Source organism: Helianthus annuus, chromosome 3, assembly GCF_002127325.2.
Source record: "Helianthus annuus cultivar XRQ/B chromosome 3, HanXRQr2.0-SUNRISE, whole genome shotgun sequence".
NCBI classification, from domain to species: Eukaryota; Viridiplantae; Streptophyta; class Magnoliopsida; order Asterales; family Asteraceae; genus Helianthus; species Helianthus annuus.
The window spans coordinates 625970-646534 of NC_035435.2; the positions used below are offsets into that span (position 1 = coordinate 625970).

Genomic DNA, 20565 nt, shown 5'->3' on the forward strand with positions numbered 1-20565 from the left:
TATAAAAGCTTGTTTGGAGAAATACTTCAAAATAAAAAGTCACTAAAAACAAGGTTTGTCACGAAAACCGACGCTTTTTACGTTTTTCGCCCTTTTACTAACCACTAACCCAACCACCCACCTTTAACCCAAGCCTAACCCTTCACCCAAAAAGTCCTCTTGATATTTACAAAGGTAAAAAGTTAAAAAGGAGGAGGATTGATTGCTTGGCAAGCCTATGGAAGGCGTAAGTTCCATACCGCTCTCGAGTGATTCAAAAAAAAATTACACCTTCGGCCGAATGTTGAGTGATCTCCCGTGAGGTATGTGAACTTGTATATAAATGAAATTTTAACAAGGCATGCTATGCCCAAATAAGTAATTTATCTTGTGAAACGTTCTAAATAAATCATAACGAATAGGATTGTAAATAAATAAAAATAAAACTTACAAAGATCTTGGATTCCCGACACTCTATGACAAGCCAAAAACTTTCTCTTCTACCTATTCCATTTGGGAGTGTAAGCCACATTTAAAGAGTTTTGCTTGAGGACAAGCAAAAGTTCAAGTGTGGGGGTATTTGATGTGTGTAAAATACAACATACAAATCACATCAATTAAGGCATAAAACTAACCCTTTTTAAGTACTAATGTTGGAAAAAGAGTGTTTTTGTCTTTCTTTTGTATTTTCAGGATGAAATGAGCTCAGATTCACAAAAGAAGCAAAAAGACAACTAATTCTAGCATAAATACAAGAAAAGGAATAAAAGTATACTGCCCGGACCCTCAACGGCATCCTCCAAAGCAAAGAAGAGAAAGCAGAAGTCTGAACACGCCCCGTGCTCAGCCAGCACGGGGCCGTGCCCAAGAAGCAGCATAAAAGACAAACTTATAGAAGCTTCCATTGCCCACCACGGGGCCGTGTCCAGCGGGCACGGGGGCATGGTGAAAGTACAGCAGGCGCATTAATTGTAATTGCGAATTACAATTAATGAGGAAAGAGAGTGTCAGACGGGCACGGGGGCGTGTCCAGCGGACACGGGGCCGTGCCCAGCCTTCTGTTCAGCCTATAAATAGGAGTGCTTGGTTTCATTCCATCTCATCCCTTGGCACACCACCTCTCTCACACTTCATCCACCGCCCACCACCACCATAACACCATCATCCATCACCATCATCCATTGTCCATCGTAGAGTGTGTGAGTCGTCTCGGGATCCAAGATTGATCGTAAGAGTTCTTGACAATCAAGGCCATGTTTGCCTAAGTCTCTTACATCACTTGGTGAAGACAAGTGTTTAGTATAATACTTTTTATTTTCAATCTTTTGCACTTTTTATTTGGTTTTGTATTAATGACTTTAATAATTAGTTGCTTATGTTGAAGGTGATCTTTCCTTATCGTTTGTCCGTGGTGTCTTGGCATTATTTTACTGTCTATATAAAATAAAAGATTTTCACCATTCATATCTCCACGGTCTATATGGAGGTATGTTGGCTACCTGGTCGGGGGTTAAGGGAACGGTTTGGTAAGGGTCTTGCCCTTGTTCAGCGTTTAGAGGTCCTGCTTGGGACCTGGGTCAAATTTAGTAGGATCTCCTTCAATGCCCATAGGTATTGGATGGCGGGGATCCAAACTCTTTGACTCCCTCATAAGTTAACTACTATTAATACTATAACTCGGCTATTTAGGACTGTATCCCTGCTGACTCAGACTACTTAGCCGAAGGTAACGTCACCGCCGAAAGCGGGGCCTACCACAATTTGCATTAATAACTTAATTCATTATCTTTCAATAATCCGACATTTTAGGATTGTATCCTTGCTGACTCAAACTACTGGGTTGAGGGTAACGTCGCCTTCAAAAGAGGGGCCTACTACAATAACTAAGATAATCTCTTAAACAAGTGCAAAAGTGCGAAAATAATCAAAGGTTATACTAATACACGTGTCGGATCCAAGTGATTCATCTTGTCTATCTGTTTTTATTTTATTTTTATTTTTCAGCATTTAGTTAGTTTTTATTTTCTTAGTTAAAAACATTTTTCTCACTTTTTGATTTGATTAGACGTTGAGGATAAACCGGTATTAAAAGCTCTTGTGTCCTTGGACGACCTCGGTATCTTACCAACACTATACTACGTCCACGATGGGTGCACTTGCCCATATGTGTGTTTAGTGTTAGTAAATATCGTGTTTTATAAATTTAAAACTTGGCTAAAAGTGTAAAAGGGGCTTAAATATACATCAAAAATATAACACACTTCACGCACATCAATACCCCTGATCCAACGGTTACCATTGTCTCCTACGTGATGTATGATATGGTTTTTTGTATGTTAACCTTTCTCTATATATATATATTAAAAAATAATTCGAGCCAACCGAGTCGAACCGAACTGAGCGGACCTTTGCTCATGCTCGTAGGCCAGAAACGTATGTAGAAAACAGGATCAAGACTTATGATTGTAATGGTGAAGTCCCCCATTTTAACTAATAAAGCTCAAGCTGCTATAACTTATTCACTGAAATTAACAAAACTCCATGTTAGAAAATAACATTACTAACAATCCCAGCTTGTATAATCTTTTCTCCATAGAGTTGTACTAAATAAAAGGTGTAAAATCACCAATCATATGAGTATTTGACCAATGAATCCAAAAGATTAATTATAACATCAAGTGTGATTTATTCTAGCAAATAAACAAAAACCCATGGATGTAAATCCTCAAGAATACAGCAAAATCAAGCCCAACATGTTCAATGATCTCACTTCCTTCATGGCTTCATATTCCTAGCTAGCTTGAGGCATCCCTAGCGGCGTCTCGGAGTGAAATCAGATGAAGATAACATTTGTTGAGATGAAGTGAATCTTCTGGTTGACCAAGACTTCCATATACAGGGACCAATTATGTAAAATTGTAAGTAGAAGGGGGTAATTGTTGGTCTTAGTATCAAAGAGTTTGTTGTTATGAGTTGTAAGCAGGATAAAATGAATTGAACCCTTCCTTAGTCTTTAGATAACTTTGCTAGTTGGAAAGATGTTGTGGAGAATTGTACGTGGATGAATAATGAAACAAATTACTAGAATATGGGATGGTTATGCCAGAATGAGACAGACGACATTCCGCATTTGTATGGATTAACATTGGGTTTTTTGTAACAAGAGGAAAGGTTATCCTTATCAGACTACCAATATCTTCCTATTGTTTTGTATAACAAACACACAAATAAAATATCTAGAGTCTGTACTTTGATAAATTACTTGATCTAAAAATCAACTTAACAATAGATCATTGAACATTTATCTTCAACCAGCCTGTGCATACATCAACATTTTTTGTACTAGTATAATTTGTGAGAGATTGCCATCGCAGGTATGTCCAAAGACCACATTGCGATAGTAACAAGGTGGTTCCCACTTGTAAGCAGTAGATTTACGAAAAAAAGTGATTATAAGATGGAAATTTAACTCTATAAGGTCATCATTGTTTGAGAAGACTTGTACCAATTTCTCACCACTAAGGGGAGGAGGGGCGGTGCGTTATAGCACCGTGATGAACAAAAATAACGCGTTAAACACCGCCCCGCCCATTAAGTTTCACGCGTTAAACTTATAACTCATCATACCCTTCACGCGTTGAACTTCAACAATTAATACAAAGTGCATTTGAAAAAGTTCAGATTCTTTTGTCCTTATTCATATTCTTTTGTCCTTTAGCAATTGAATGAATACAAAGTTTGTGTTGAAAATAATTCAATCAAACAGTTAATTTATTAATTACCGAGTTATCAGCCAAACCAGTTTGTTCCAACTTGAGCAAACTGATTAAAGAAAGGTAGAAGGAGATTGTCCCGTTGTCGGACGAATTTAAAGAACACGCAAAATTAAAACCAACCTGGCGATTGAGATCGAAGATCCTTAAACGAGAAACTTGAACTGCACGGATGACTCCTGTCCTTAAAGGATTTTACGCGCTCGTATTGTTGTGAGCTGCAGCGTAAATTCCCAGGATTTAATGCAGAACTGATCTGATCTGGTATTCCAACAGCAATGGAAACCAGAAAACGCAGAAGCTGGAACGAAAACAGGAACACACAATAGAGAGAGAGAGCTGCGAAAATTGGTGTATAGAATAGGTAGCAGGAAGCTTTTATTTATAGGTTTGGTTATACCAGAGAATAAGAAAAATAGGGAGTAGGATAACCATCCATAACCAATTCGAATTCCTCAATATATATCTAATACGAATTCAGTTGCTGGATGAATATCCCAAACAAATTCATGTTACTGGATATATATCTCATACGAATTCGGTTCACTTGAGATAATGAGATAACCCCCACTAGTTTCGAACTCATCTCTATCTCCCTATCTGATTCGATCCCCAGATCTGACCCACCTGACCAGACCTTAGCTAAAAATAAAAGCTCCTCAGCTCCTAGCGACGATGCATACGTGCGAAGTGCAAAGTGCGCCTCAAACGCGACCATTCTCGCCTCAAACGCGACCATTCGCGAGCTCGCGGCTCGGCTCGGCTCGGCGCGCGTGCGGGCTTCATCCACTTCTCAACCCATTTAACACTTTGAAGGCCCATAAGGAACAATCCCTTATAAACCACTCAAAGTTCACTCCCTCCACCAATGTGGGATGGAGGAAACATACCAACTTGTATGTTTACCTCTTTAATATTTCCAACAATCCCCCACCAAGTTGGAATGTTTCCTTTCACTTAGACTAATGATGTCACTAGGTGTCACGAAGATTAAACCCAGTTTATGTTGATAAACAAGAAGAGACAGATTAGATGGTGTCCTATGGAATTAAACCATTAACCTGATAGCCCCCTTCGGTTTACCCCCACACATCACCAGCTGACTTTGCGTTCTCACTGTGCGCGAATATGGTCGTGCGCTATAAATCCTTTTCATGACCCTTTAGAAGATAAACCACTAATCTTCACTCGAGGCGGCACCACCCCTAGATCATATAGGCAAAGTTTTACATCACCCACGTTGCTTGGATGCCTCCAAAACTTTGTTAAGAGCATAAGCTCACCCTTATTCTCGGCAACGACGTACTATCATACCTCACATGGATCTATTAAATTTGATAGTACCTTCTATCGTTAAGTGACTTCGTTGTTACCCATTAAACTTGAGAAATAGGAGCACTAAGTTCAAGTTGGGTTTCCATCACTAACGATTCTATTGTGGTTTTAGACCCATGTCTCTCGTGGTATTCACAACCAAATCTCTCATCAGAGGTTTAGTAAACGGATCTGCCAAGTTCTTATTTGTCTTGACATAGACAACCTTGATGGTACCACTTTCAAGCAGTTGTCTCTCATAATTGTGCCGAAGAGCTATGTGTCTCGACCTCCCATTATACACTGCATTGTATACTTTAGATAGTGTGGCCTCACTATCACAATACATGGGAATGGACGGCATTGGAACATCCCACAGACGGATGTCGGTAAGTAAATCTCTAATCCACTCTGCTTCCTTACTAGCCGCAGCTAGCGCTATGAGCTCAGCTTCCATAGTTGAGTGAGCAATACACGTCTGTTTCTTGCTCGCCCAAGAAATTGCTCCTCCTGCTAGAATGTAAATCCACCCACTTGTAGATTTTGAATCATTGGTGCGATCAATCCAGCTTGCATCAGAATAACCTTCAAGTATTCTGGAAGAAGACGTGTATGTCAGTTCTAAGTTACTGGTCCTTTTCAGGTATCCAAGTACTCTGCCCACTGCCTTCCAGTGTTCTGTCCCTGGATTAACAGTATACTGACTCAGTTTGCTTACAGCAAAAGCAATGTCGGGACGAGTGCAATGCGTTGCATACATCATACTTCCAATAGGACTCGCATACTCCAGTTGAGCCACTGCTCTTCCAGAGTTCACATTAAGTTTCATACTTGGATCAAACGGAGTATTAAACTCTTTAATATTTAAGTGTTGAAACTTAGTCAGAATTTTCTCTATGTAATGAGATTGACTAAGAGAAATCTGACTTCTAGTTCTCTTCACCTTGATCCCAAGAATGGTATCAACTTCTCCTAGATCTTTCATCTTAAAGTTCGAGGACAAATATTTCTTAGTTTCAGAAATACCTTCAAGGTGAGTGCTAATGATCAACATAGAGACAACATAGAGACAAATCACGACTGTATAACCGGGTTCGCATTTAGTATAAATACATCTGTCAGCACTGTTGTGTCGAAACCCGAAATCAGTCACAGTGGTGTCAAATCTCTCATGCCACTGTTTAGGAGCCTGCTTCAAACCATATAGAGATTTAATAAGTCTACACACTTTGTTCTCTTGTCCAGGCATCACAAACCCTTCTGGTTGCTCCAAATAAATCTCCTCATTTAGATACCCATTTAGAAATGCTGTCTTTACATCCATTTGATGGATGTACAGCCCTTTCAAAGCAGACACCGCTATTAGAGTTCTAATAGAACTAATTCTAGCCACAGGTGCATAGGTATCAAAATAGTCGATCCATTCTCTCTGCCTATACCCTTTAGCAACTAATCTTGCTTTATAGGCAGAGATGGATCCATCTGGATGGTACTTCCTTTTGAAAATCCATTTGGATCCAATAGGTTTCTTTCCCTTGGGTAGATCAGCTAACTCCCAAGTTCCATTTCCCATAATGGAATCCATTTCATCATTAACTGCCTCCTTCCACAAAGGAGCATCTCTCGATGACATCGCTTCATTGAAAGTTTTAGGATCATCATCCAAATTCACAGCGAAAATGACCTCTCTCGTCACTTTCTTTTGAGTTCCCTCAACCAGGTAAGAAAAGAAATCATCTCCATAACTTTTCTCTTTTCTAACTCTAGTACTTTTCCTTGGTTCTTCAACTATTGGTGAGGGTTGAACCCTTTTTTCAGAAGTACTAGAAGTTGTAGTGCCATTTGAGTTTTCATCATCTCTAGAAAACTTGTTTTGAAAAGGAGCTACAAATTTAATTTAGTTAGTTATTAAAGAGGAAGAACACAAATTAATGATTTTTGTAAGTTTACCAATATACCCTTATATTAAAATTAAATGCAAATATTAAATGAAGTAAAATGAAGCATTCTTATTGGTTGAAACTTCTTCTTTTTTCTTCTTACAAAAAATTCTTCTCATTTGAACCCACTATATATATATATATATATATATATATATATATATATATATATATATATATATATATAGGTAAAGGTTCCTGTAAAAAAGACCAAAAGTGTGAGAAGGATAAGAAAAAATCTACACCATTAGATCTTTGATCTAATGGTTTAGATTAATAGGGACCAAATTGTAAAATTTGTTTTATTTTTTTGGACTGATTTGAAAATTATAGGGGTAATAAAGTCTTTATATCCATTCAAAATAGGTAACTGTAATCAAAATCCCTACAATTTCGATCTCTCTCTCCAATCGCACGACCAGAGCTCTCTCTCTCTCTCTCTCTTCAAATTCGATCTATCTCTCTACATTGGAGTGGTGCCGGATCGACAGTGGTGGTGCGACGCTGGTGGTGCGGCGGTGGTGGGTGCCAGATCGGCAGTGGTGGTGCGACGCTGGTGGTGCGGCGGTGGTGGGTGCCGGGTCGGCAGTGGTGGTGCGACGCTTGTTGACATTTAAACAGACTGATCTCGCCGGTTAGTCGCCGGAGACAGTGAGGGAAATCTCTTTGCCGGAAGTGGAGAAGATGATACAGAGGTGTTATATTTTCTTTACTAAATGGTGTTATATCTTGTACTGAATGATGTTATTTTGTGTACTGAATGGTGTTATTTTTCTTTTCTGAATGATGTTATTTTTCTTTTCTTAATGGTGTTTTTTTTCTTTTCTGAATGATGTTATTTTTCTTTTATTAATGGTGTTTTTTTCTTTTCTGAATGGTGTTATTTTTTTTTCTGAATGGTGTTATATTTCTTTACTGAATGGTGCTATATTCTTGTACTGAATGGTGTTATATTATTTACTGCTGAATGATGTTTTTTTGTGCTGAATGGTGTTATATTTGTGCTAAATGATGTTATTTTTGTGTGAATGGTGTTTTTTTATGCTGAATGGTGTTATATTTTGTGCTGAATGATGTTATTTTTGTGTGAATTGTGTTTTTTTTGTGCTGAATAGTATTATATTTTGTTTACTGAATGGTGTTATATTATTTTGTAAAAACACCATGAATTGAACTATGAATTTATTTAAAACACCATATCATGAACATGCTCTGATTATGGACGGTTATAAGTCCTTAAATCAACGATTTTCTCTCTCCAAATCCTTAAATCAAGGATTACCATATTTGAATTTGTTAATGCATTTACAATTATACCATTTTCAATTAAATTAGATCTAATAGCTGAGATTCTTTCTTACCTTTCTCACACTTTGATCTTTTTTACAATAACTCCACCCTATATATATATATATATATATATATATATATATATATATATATATATATATATATATAGAGAGAGAGAGAGAGAGAGAAAGTATAATGTACTTCAGGGCTTAACCTACATTAACATACATGACAAAAAATATAACGTGCGTTATTATCATAGAACGTGCATGATTATGTGGTCCCATGCGTGATTATGTGGTCCCATGCGTGATTATACACCTGATCCAACGGTTACCATTGTCTCCTACGTGATGTATGATATGGTTTTTTGTATGTTAACCTTTCTCTATATATATATATATATATATTAAAAAAATAATTCGAGCCAACCGAGTCGAACCGAACTGAGCGGACCTTTGCTCATGCTCGTAGGCCAGAAACGTATGTAGAAAACAGGATCAAGACTTGTGATTGTAATGGTGAAGTCCCCCATTTTAACTAATAAAGCTCAAGCTGCTATAACTTATTCACTGAAATTAACAAAACTCCTTGTTAGAAAATAACATTACTAACAATCCCAGCTTGTATAATCTTTTCTCCATAGAGTTGTACTAAATAAAAGGTGTAAAATCACCAATCATATGAGTATTTGACCAATGAATCCAAAAGATTAATTATAACATCAAGTGTGACTTATTCTAGCAAATAAACAAAAACTCATGGATGTAAATCCTCAAGAATACAGCAAAATCAAGCCCAACATGTTCAATGATCTCACTTCCTTCATGGCTTCATATTCCTAGCTAGCTTGAGGCATCCCCAGCAGCGTCTCGGAGTGAAATCAGATGAAGATAACATTTGTTGAGATGAAGTGAATCTTCTGGTTGACCAAGACTTCCATATACAGGGACCAATTATGTAAAATTGTAAGTAGAAGGGGGTAAAGTGTCAATTGTTGGTCTTAGTATCAAAGAGTTTGTTGTTATGAGTTGTAAGCAGGATAAAATGAATTGAACCCTTCCTTAGTCTTTAGATAACTTTGCTAGTTGGAAAGATGTTGTGGAGAATTGTACGTGGATGAATAATGAAACAAATTACTAGAATATGGGATGGTTATGCCAGAATGAGACAGACGACAATCCGCATTTGTATGGATTAACATTGGGTTTTTTGTAACAAGAGGAAAGGTTATCCTTATCAGACTACCAATATCTTCCTATTGTTTTGTATAACAAACACACAAATAAAATATCTAGAGTCTGTACTTTGATAAATTACTTGATCTAAAAATCAACTAAATCGTTCTAACAATAGATCATTGAACATTTATCTTCAACCAGCCTATGCATACATCAACATTTTTTGTACTAGTATAATTTGTGAGAGATTGCCATCGTAGGTATGTCCAAAGACCACATTGCGATAGTAACAAGGTGGTTCCCACTTGTAAGCAGTAGATTTACAAAAAAAAAAAGTGATTATAAGATGGAAATTTAACTCTATAAGGTCATCATTGTTTGAGAAGACTTGTACCAATTTCTCACCACTAAGGGGAGGAGGGGCGGTGCGTTATAGCACCGTGATGAACAAAAATAACGCGTTGAACACCGGCCCGCCCATTAAGTTTCACGCGTTAAACTTATAACTCATCATACCCTTCACGGGTTGAACTTCATCAATTAATACAAAGTGCATTTGAAAAAGTTCAGATTCTTGTCCTTATTCATATTCTTTTGTCCTTTAGCAATTGAATGAATACAAAGTTTGATGAAAAGTGCAATTCAGGTCCCTCAACTTTTGTAACCTATTTTAAATAGCTTTCCTATCACTAGTGATACCAACCCCCCTACATTTCTATCACTGGTGATAGAATACTGGTTGTACACATGGCATGACTTGATTGGATAGTGGGAGTGATAGAATCTATCACTAGTGAACCCCCCCCCCCCCTTCCCCTAACAATTTGGTTTGTTCACTATTCCCGCCATTTAATAAAGAGTCATGAATAGAGATCCAGGTAGAGGATCCTGTAAAAAGTGCTCAAAGTGTGAGAAGTGTATTATAACACTATATATAATACTATATAACACCATATAAACACCGTATAACAATATGTAACACCATATAATACCATATAACACTATGTAACACTATATATCATTATATAACAAATATAACACTATAGGTTGTCTGATAGCATGTCTATGATAGATGTATAGTGTTATATTTGTTATATAATGATATATAGTGTTACATAGTGTTATATGGTATTATATGGTGTTACATATTGTTATACGGTGTTTATATGATGTTATATAGTATTATATATAGTGTTATAATACATTTCTCACACTTCTCACACTTTAGGCCCTTTTTACACTATCCTTACCCTAGAGATCCAAATGAAAACTTTAAAAACATTTCTGACCCATTAGCACCACACAATTAATATTAGCTTTGGAACAGTTCAGCAATACACTGCTGCCTCAGGTATCATTAAAGTGACCACATGTTACTCACATTATAATGTCAAATTGTTATGATCTTCAACATATAACCAAAAATACACATAAAGTTGTGTACTAGTCTTGATGGTAATAAGCATACTATATCTGGAATTCATGCCCACTATTTCTACCTTTGTCATGCATACAGGAGGAGGTTCACTTCACACTCTTTTTACAGTGTCACCATGAACAACCACAAATCCCTCACTTGCAAGAGTACCAAGAGCGTTTCGCAACTGACAATAATCAAAAAACAAATCATTAATACAACAGTAGTCTTTATTATTCTATAAAAGACGCACTGACTGGAATGTTGAAAAATAGTTCTAGGCAGCATGAATGCTAAAAATCTTGATGTATGTATGTATGTATGTAGTGGGAAACTTACATCAGTAAGATGTAACTCAGCATTAATGCTTCGCTGCTTCAACTCTTCAAGCAACTGCAGAGTTTTCATAAGAATTGTAATAATAGTTATAGAAACATTATTAACTGATATAAAGAAAAAAGGTGCACCTCTGGCATACGAGTAGATGGACCTCCAGGTTGTAGCTTTTCCATAATAATATTGCGAGTCAAGCCTACCAAATTGTCCCTTCTCATTCTTTCACTTGCAGACACACCAGTAGTTATCAGGTCCATGTCAATGGTTCCTGTTAACAAAACATACATACATTTTTGTCGTCAGCCAATTCAATCACTAAAACATATTTTTTCAACAGTTACCAGTGGCATGATCTGTTGCAGACTGCTGTAGTGCAACTTCTAGAAGCCTAAAAGCCTCCACCACATCATCTTTCCCAACAGAATTTGAAAAGCGAATTCGGGCCAGGGCCTCACTGAGGCGTATAAGACTTTCAATTTGTCTAGGAGTAGCCGTTATCACCTGTTGATTTAAAAATATAGTTAGATGACTTTGAACCTGTTATGGCAAATAAATAAAAAGAAAATTGTAATGAGAACCTTTTTGCTACTTCCTGGAAAATTTCCTCTTCTTCTCATTTCAACATAGCCACGTGTCAACTCTTCAGCAGCTTCTTCAGACAACTCTGGGTGTATGTTTTTTCTGGCGTAACTCAAATAAGCCATCAAAGTTGGGAGGTCAATCACTTGCTGCTCAGAATTCTGCAACCAAAAGTCGAGATAAATGATAACTACTTCACCATATAAATATAAAACAAACAAACAAACAAAACCTCAGGATTTTCAAAATGCAGGGCAACTATATGTTTTGCAAGGCGCCTATCTGTCTGCTCATCAGCTTTGTCGAGGATTAAATATATCAAATCGAACCTGTAAAAACATCAAGTTGATCAGAAATCATAAATCATAAAGTTATGTGTAGTAGTAACAAGAAAGGTATTTCTTTCACATGAAAACACAAGTGGAAATTATGTTGTTAACCTACCTAGAGAGCAGTGTAGGGGGGAGATGTATGTTGTCAATGACAGACAAACGAGGATTATATCGAGAACCACTTGGATTTGCACAGGCCAAAACTGAAGTTCTTGCATTTAGAGAAGCAATAATCCCTGCTTTTGCTATTGACACAGTTTGTTGTTCCATAACCTACAAGAAGGATCAAATGCCAGTATACATACATAATACTCTATAATTAATTAATAAAAGATGTTGTTTGTAGTAGAAGAATAAAGAATACATATTGCACCTCGTGTAGCATGCTCCTTGCATTTTCAGACATTTTATCAAATTCATCGATACAACAGATGCCTCTGTCACTAAGAACCAAGGCCCCGCTCTCCAAAACCTAAAAATCAGCTCTATAGGTAAGTCCAAAAGCACCATACATTTTAAAACCAGCATTTTTCACCAATCTACTAATAAACGGGTCCATTTGGATTACTTTTTAACTCTAAAAATCAATCAGATTAAAAAAAAAAAACTATTTTAATTGGAAACAGGTCAACGGTTGAGTCTCATCTCATATGATGTATCTTTATCTAATAAATATTAACACAAACATTTTAAAATATTGGACAAAACTTGTTTTAGGTCAACCGTACTAAAAAAAAAAACAGCCTTTTTGACACCGACATACCGTTTCACCAGTTTCAGGATCTTTGGCGACATAAGCAGTCAATCCAACAGCCGAGCTCCCTCTTCCACTGGTGTAGATACCACGGGGTGCTAATTTGTGTATGTACTGAAGAAGCTGCGATTTGCTGGTTCCAGGATCACCAACTAGAAGAATATTAATGTCTCCCCTGAAACTAGCCCCAGATTCCAGCGTCAACGCACTCCCACCAAAAAGCTACAACACTCGCAGAAATAAATAATAATAATGTTAATAATACATTTCCAAATTACATATTTACTACTTATTACACTTACGGGACCAGATATTAGGGGTGTTCATGGTTCGGTTTAAAACTGTGAAACTGGTCATTTCGGTATCATAAATTCCAAACCATAGTTAACGGTTTGGTTTGGGGTTTATGCAGAAAACCAACCGGATCAGATCATAAGATTTAAAACTTTAGATATTTCACATTAGATACATTTAATTCTTAGCTTTAAACTTGTTACTCTTGACTTCTGCTAGGTATTAGTTCTTCATATGTTTATACCTTTATTTTTAGAACTTGTATGTTTATTATATACAATCTTTGATGACTTTTATTCTATCTGTTTATAGACAAATTTTAAATGGATATCTTCTCAACTGAATAACTAATCTGTTGTTTTGCCAAAGTTTCATTCTATGTTTCATAATGCAGTAGCAAAATTTTGTTAGGAATAAACAGTGATATTTTGACTGCATGCACATACATACATACATACAAAAGCATGTGTATTTTTTACAGACCTATAATTAATTATCAGAAGCAATTAGAGTAATAAAGTTAAGTCATTATTTCTTATTTTAAATTCATTTTATTACCGAAACTCAAACCGTGGAATCAAACTTTTGGTTTTCAGTGATCAAAAACTGTTACTAAAGGTTTGGTTCAAAGTTTGGCCTAAAAACCGGACCGTGAACACCCCTACCCGACGATATACATACCTGGCAAAGAAGTCCTTTCTTCACATCATCTAACTCCCATATGTTTGGTGCCAACGACCTGGTAAGCAACTCATAAATATCACTTCGTTTTGATAGTTCGTTCAGTTTCTCCACCTGCGGTTACACATAGATATTTGAGCAATATGTAAATCATGAATCAGCTAGTTGAGTTTATAAACATCATTGCCTGTTCTTCGTAATCCATTGGTGTTTCTTGATCATCTTGAGTAGGGCTCTGTTCAGTTTCAGTTGCATCCATTCTTGACTTGTCTGTCTTCTTTATGTGAAGACAATCGATGTAAGTCTGAAAATGAAAACATAGAAATTATAGAAACAATATTGAACACGAATGAGTGAACATTTATTTACCTTGAATAAAGATTTGACAGTCCTTTGAGTTTGGCCAACTCTCACAGTCATAGCCCTGTATATCCCTGTGATCTTTTGAACAAAAACAATAATAATAATAATTCAGATGTGAAGCAGAGTAACTAAAAAACAAACATGTTGGGTTGGGTGTAACCTTACCTCAACCCGGTCACCGGGTTTTGCTGCATCGACTAATTTGTCATGCATGAGCAAGCTGACCGTATGAGGGGTACCCCCTTCAGGAATTTCATCAGGTGTCTCCTGGACTCTTACAATTTGTTTGTCAGCAAACCTGTTGTGTCAAAATGTAGATATTTTTAAGCAAATTACTATATGGTTGAAACTGATGGTGCTTGCAAGATACATACCTGCATCTGTTGTGAACTAATGTCATTGAGTTCTTTGTTTTACATTCTTCCTTCATACACATAGTTGGTTCACTGATTCGTCCTAAGGATATATATATAAAAAATTATACACTATCTATCTGAATGACACAAGTGCATAAACTCAATAAAACTTGACAGTAATTCATCCTGGTAACACCAAATGCCACAGAAAGAAAAAAAAAAAGATTTATAAAAATATCAGAAGGAATAAATTGGGCCGGCATAAGGTTACCTTTATCTACGACAATTGGATCTGAGAAATGGCCACAAACTAGACACCTGAAAACTGCTTCCCTGATTTCAGGAATGATGGAACTGCATCTAATGACCATTCCCTTCAATGATACCATCTTCTCAATATCTGGTAATGAATTACATAATAAGCAATTATAAATACCTTCAATGTTCTCAACAGAAAGAAAAGAAAGGTTTAATAATAAAGTTAAAACGAAGGAAGGAACGAACCAGATGGGTTGAGATTCCTCATGGAAGTAGAGGTTTTGAGATTAAAAATCCTGGCCTGTATATGCTTCTCAAACAAGGGGTTGATTCTACTAACCATATCCATGAGCACAATATCAAAAATGGCAAGAACTTCTAGGGGATACCGAAGCATCTTGGTATAGAGGTCGTTATCATAGTCAAAGACATCATTGGCATCCACATCCAAAGACTCCCCACCCATCTCAATGGCATGATTGATAGCCTTCATGTATTTCCCCTCCACCTCATCCTGCTGCTGCGAAGAACAACGGAAGTTCCTCAAAAACATCAAGATAGCGGCGTTCACATCTTGGACGCTGATGCTTGTCCCCCAAACAAACATAGAGGGTTGGGCATCAGGCTCTGCACCACCTTCAGATGAGGGCGGCGGAGAAGAAGCGTCAGGTGTGGAGGCGGCGAAGCGGGAATGTGATTGAGGCGTCCGACCACGCTTCCGATTGGTGTTTGGAGAGGAAAATGTGTTTCCGATTGGACTTGAGTCAAGAGGTGATGAAGGTGCTTCTCCTGCTGTAAGTAAGTAAGTAAAATTATTATTATTATTAACTCAACCCAAATAAGAAGGCCAGATCTATAAATAGATAGATGGAGAATTACCGGCGTCAGGAGTACTACGGCTACGGGTGTTGCGGCGGCCGGGAGTTCTGCGGCTAGGAGTATCAGCCATGTTGAGATTGTTGGCAGAGATAGATCGTTGATTGAAGAATATGATGGTGTACCAGCGGCTAAATGGGTGGGACTTTTAGGCGGGAAATACTCGTCTTCTTTTGGCGCCAAAAGATTGAACTGGGCCTGCCTTCACGGGCCTAGCCCAAATACTTTTAGAAAGCCTGTCCTGTCCGTATGGAATCATATCCAATTCACGAAATCAAACATCATTTAATTTAATGTTATTCGGTTAACAAATCATAAAACCCAATTAGATTATACAACAGTGCCAAATTACACATCTTGCATATTGTTCTATACGTCCATTACAGTTCTAAATACCAAATCACACCAGCTTCGCTCCATTTCAGTCTAGAATCCAGATTCGCAGGTGGTGGAAACGTTTTCTGAGTATCCACCACTTGGGTGGTTCGCGGTGAGGGACATGAGGCAGACTGTGGCTGTGGGATATGGGTAAAATGACATAAATGTCCTCACATGAGGTGCACATGATCTGACTTAACATAAAATTTTAACTTGGTTAGTGCAAAATGACGAAATGTGTGATGGGTTTTACAAATAAAGGATCGTAACAGTAATTATTAAAGTTAAAGACTATCTATTGCAATCCGGTACAAACATAAAGGACGAAAAGTGTAATTTCCACTCTATAGAAATAGCATGCAGTTAAAAATTAAAAAAGTAAACTTAACTGGCATCCACATTGTCTCCATATAATATTAACTAGGTTATCACCCGGGAAATGCTTCCCGGGCTGGAGAAAGTTATCAATATACTTATTATTTATAAGCAATACATACTTAAAATGATACAAAATGTATAACATGTTAATGGAATCAAAAAGGCTAAGGGGAGGTATAGGTCCATTTTTACACTACCCATTTTGAACCAAAGAAGTAGTGGGATGGCCCGTTTTCAGCCTATTAGGAAATCTCCTTTTTCCCCGACCATTTACCCTTTAGAATTTTACTAAAAAAAAAACATTTTTACACCACCCATTTTGACCCTTGCCACCCATTTTGTCTTCGATCTTAAGTGTAGTAAAAAACAAAGTTGTTGTGGTTGGTTTTTAGATGATAATCTGAAAGATTTAAAGAAAATGTAACTTCCAATATTAAAAGCTAAAGGCATGAGACGTATAGGTCCCAAAAGCCATATGTACAATCAAACAAATATTTCATCTATTTCACAAATATTTGACAGAAATAGCTTACGAACACAACAATATTTAACCTTATAAATCACAAAAAGGGATGTCGGGGATTGATTAATATAGTTGGTTATCTAGCTATTGAATCTGGATACGATAAATGGACTGTTCCGAGAATGTTTAAACTGCCTTTTCTCGATCTTGCCTTTATACAGGAAGCATTAGTGAAACTTTTTTACAATGATGTATTTAGTTATTTACTGAAAAGGTACAGTCCGTTGGCAATTTTAACCACTATACTTGGTAGTATCAAGTTTTCATTTATCTCAAACTGGTAAAAATAACCTTAGTGAAAAATAGAGCAGGTGGGTTGACAGGCATCCAATATCTATTTACATAAAGCATACAACCTCCTAAATTGCTTTTGTTTGAAAGACCTACGTTGATATAATTGTTTCTATATTCATAAATAAAGCATTAACTACAAATAAAAGAATTTAAGGACATGGACAAAATATTTCAGCAGATCAACACAGCCCGACCCAGCCTGTTTTGAACCATACTAAATGGCGGCCCATTTCGACCACCCATTTTGCCACCTCACACGTTAACACAAAAAGGGAGCTCAGTTTGCAGCAGCAAAATTACATAATCACATGATCTGTCATAAAAACAGAAAAAAAAAGTAAATAATTGTCTATATAAATCAAAGCTTTTTTCTAACTTAAAACCTACCTAGGCAAACATGAAACATCAAACCTCACCAAACTTCATCTTTATAATTCAAGAAAAAATTTTGAATGTAGCATGCCCACAGAAGAAAGAATGTAATTATAGTAATCAATAACCTTCAGTTATAAATTTTTTTTTGAGGTTTCAAGGTTTAAGGCGTATCGGTGAGTAACCAATCGACGAATGAGTTCTGGTTTCACAGCGATATTACACGTGGAGCATATCCCATCTCCAAAAACCATGCCTCTAGACGCAAGGGCCGAGGCTGTAGGGACTTTCCCACATAAGGCTTGCCAAGCAAGACAAGTATCCTTAGGAACCGCAAGCTTACACCAATTAAACAGTGGTTGATGAACCAAATTCTAATATATGAAATCTAAGTGACTACATTTATGATATATGAATACAACTATACAAAATTACACCTGATTGCTCAAACACATAGATGAAGATGATGATTGGTTTAGGTGTTAATGATTGCAGCTCACCAAAAAAACACCAAACATGGATGATGATAATGTTCTGCAACTGATGCAAAGGGAGGGGCAAAGAGTGTTTTGTTGGTGAAATGGGAAGTCTAATAACGGTCGGTCCTTAACCTATCGCAAGATTCATGATTAGTCATCCAAACAGTAAACGTTAGTTTCACCAAATGAGCATCATATGTACATACCTGCAAGCCGTAACATGCATAATGTTGATCTTCTTAATTTTGGCCATAAGGATCGTCCTTAGCACGTTACAAAAGTAAAAAAAAGAATTAGAATGTCTTTAACGGTTGGCACAACCAACCTAGCTCGTTCTAACCCGTTATACAATTACATTGCAGAGCCCAAAGGCTTAAATCTAAAAAGCATGAAGGAATTTAAATTCACCAGTTAAATTTGGGAGCTTCGGAAGCACGACTTCTCTTAGAACCCCTACCTCGTCGAGAAGCAGCTGCTGTGTTAGTGGCTGGAGACTCTTCCCAAAACAGCCCCAGCACGCATGACGTTGTCGTCTTGTTTTATGTCGCAGTTCACCGCAGTAAATCGGCCGTCGATCACCACCCAATTCAGCCTTGTGCCACCGTAACACTCTTCCTGAATGTATATAGTAAACACATCGCGCAAAAGTGTATACAAAAGTCATAAATACTGTAAAAACAACCAAACAGTTTTATAACAAAACTTTTATTACCACATTCACCATTAGCATCGGTTACGGTTTTGTCCAGCAAACAGGTCCCTACTTCCTGTAGCGACTCTGAAAACTCTGAGATACAAAATATAACAGACTTCATCATTTACATATATCAATTTCTTGTAAAAAAAATATATCATTTGGATTCAACAGAAAAACACCTACCAAATATACTATTTGTCATAGCTGCAACAGCAGATAGTAATCCATCATAGCTGTTTCTAATTTCTTGCTTATCCTACCAAAAAAAAAACCCACTAAATCAATTGATCAAGCAAATGGTTAAATTGATAGATTGTAACAACCCAATTCACTATAATTTTGTTACAATCCATCATAGCCTCGGATCACTGATATCCACTCTCATGTCCACCTTCACCTACACAAAACAACCCAATTCAATAAACGCCATCTATAAGATTGAATGTTTGAAACTTAAATTCATTATTTTTTACCAAAACTTTTATTCCCATAATTTATTATTTTCTGTATTTGACAACCTTTATTCTGACCAAAAAAAATTCCTAAGACTAACACATTACCGAACCGTACCTATACGGAACCAAAATCAAGGAAACGAAAGAATAGACCTTTTAACGGAACCAAAATCAAGGAAATCAAAAACACATCAACCATCCTCCAGAACTTTCGCCAGATCTAACCCTAAATCTGTGTTCGCATACCCTTCAACGATGTCGAAAAGAAATAAAAGTTAACAAAGATTAATTACATTAACAATAAAAATCAAAGACGGAATGAACTTTACAACATACCTTCGAATATAAATCATGAATCGGTGAAGAACAGAGCAGATTAACAATAAAAAAATCAAAGAAGGAATGAACTTTACAACATACCTTCAAATATAAATCATGAATCGGCGAAGAACAGAGCAGATTTGCAGTGAAACCCTCAACCACCACCGCTTTCTACCATGGTTTCCAGCGACAAAAGCACAGCACCATCACCACATAAGTTTTAAGTTAGATGTAGAACCCTAAAGGCCAAACAACATCTCAAACGAAACAAACAGATTATCAAAGGGAGAACATATATCAGAGGAGGATTCCAAACCTGCTACTCTTCAATCTTTGTACAGCTGGAGTTTTAGGGTTTGAAAAAGGAATGAAGAAACTAAAGAACGGATTGATCGGGTATATTGTTCGATAGGGTTTGTTGATAAAATCAACGTCAGATGGGGAGTTGAAGCGGAGGAGGAAGAACAACAGGAGTGAAAGGAGTGAAGGAGAAGAATTTGGCGATCGAGATATTTAGGGTTTTTAGGAAGAAGAAAGCACATAGCGTGAAAGAGAAGCTATGAGATTTTAGGTTATTTGACTATTTAAATACTCGGGTCATAACCTCAAAATGGACACCGCGTAGACCCATATCTTGACCCGAGAAGTTTCCCGCTAAAACCAATTGTGAGAAGCTCTAACAACGCGCCACGTCAGCCCAAATTCTTATGTTTATTATATATAATAGATAATAGATTAGTGTACGACCTCTTTGAAAAACGTAGGATATAGAATAAATTGTTAGTTATTTATATAAACATAATAAATATAATATATGGCATGGGTGGATTGGTTAATTAAGTTTTTGTTTTGTTGCATAAATGTTGATGTTGGTACCTTTCAAAAAAAAAAAAAGATGTTGATGTTGATGGGTGGACAGTTGGCAACAAGTTTCACTTTCACGTG

The 20565-nt window shown here is 36.8% G+C and overlaps 2 protein-coding genes across 9 annotated transcripts; both read right to left on the minus strand.

Annotated features, from left to right (window-relative positions):
- Positions 1 to 10789: 10789 nt before the first annotated feature.
- Positions 10790 to 15882, minus strand: LOC110928430 (DNA replication licensing factor MCM4). Its single transcript, XM_022171444.2, has 17 exons — positions 15727 to 15882; positions 15094 to 15639; positions 14861 to 14989; positions 14608 to 14689; positions 14399 to 14531; positions 14240 to 14311; positions 14058 to 14174; positions 13871 to 13984; positions 12905 to 13117; positions 12515 to 12613; positions 12254 to 12414; positions 12042 to 12138; positions 11809 to 11970; positions 11572 to 11731; positions 11362 to 11498; positions 11234 to 11287; positions 10790 to 11081 (listed from the first exon to the last, which is right to left on the minus strand). The coding sequence occupies exons 1-17, from the start codon at positions 15794 to 15796 to the stop codon at positions 11007 to 11009; spliced, it is 2421 nt and encodes an 806-aa protein (XP_022027136.1). The 5' UTR covers positions 15797 to 15882; the 3' UTR covers positions 10790 to 11006.
- A 90-nt stretch (positions 15883 to 15972) lies between these two features.
- LOC110928431 lies at positions 15973 to 20298 on the minus strand. Of its 8 annotated transcripts, none has more exons than XR_002586339.2 (10): positions 19937 to 20283; positions 19720 to 19859; positions 19453 to 19546; positions 19168 to 19241; positions 19028 to 19100; positions 18860 to 18934; positions 18556 to 18762; positions 18354 to 18410; positions 18169 to 18279; positions 15973 to 17609 (listed from the first exon to the last, which is right to left on the minus strand). XR_002586339.2 is itself a non-coding variant. In XM_022171445.2 (9 exons), exons 4-9 carry the CDS (start codon positions 19198 to 19200, stop codon positions 17593 to 17595), a joined length of 462 nt encoding a protein of 153 aa, XP_022027137.1. In that variant the 5' UTR covers positions 19201 to 19241; positions 19453 to 19546; positions 19720 to 19859; positions 19937 to 20289; the 3' UTR covers positions 15973 to 17592. The 8 variants fall into 8 exon arrangements, 5 of the variants coding, with proteins under 5 accessions (XP_022027137.1, XP_022027139.1, XP_035843201.1 ...); XR_004888096.1 differs by having other exon boundaries at positions 18106 to 18279; XM_022171445.2 differs by lacking the exon at positions 18169 to 18279 and having other exon boundaries at positions 19937 to 20289.
- Positions 20299 to 20565: the final 267 nt, after the last annotated feature.

Excerpts from the sequence above, each read along its gene's own strand:
- LOC110928431 (XM_022171445.2), bottom strand. The coding sequence starts at position 19,200 with ATGATGGATTGTAACAAAATTATAGTGAATTGG. Across the intron at positions 19,101-19,167 it reads ACAAAATTATAGTGAATTGG|GATAAGCAAGAAATTAGAAA; the intron begins GTTGTTACAATC and ends TTTTTTTGGTAG. Across the intron at positions 18,763-18,859 it reads CGATGCTAATGGTGAATGTG|GAAGAGTGTTACGGTGGCAC; the intron begins GTAATAAAAGTT and ends ATATACATTCAG.
- LOC110928430 (XM_022171444.2), bottom strand. The coding sequence starts at position 15,796 with ATGGCTGATACTCCTAGCCGCAGAACTCCCGGCCGCCGCAACACCCGT. Across the intron at positions 12,139-12,253 it reads CCCCCTACACTGCTCTCTAG|GTTCGATTTGATATATTTAA; the intron begins GTAGGTTAACAA and ends ATGTTTTTACAG. Across the intron at positions 11,971-12,041 it reads TGCATTTTGAAAATCCTGAG|AATTCTGAGCAGCAAGTGAT; the intron begins GTTTTGTTTGTT and ends TTTTGGTTGCAG.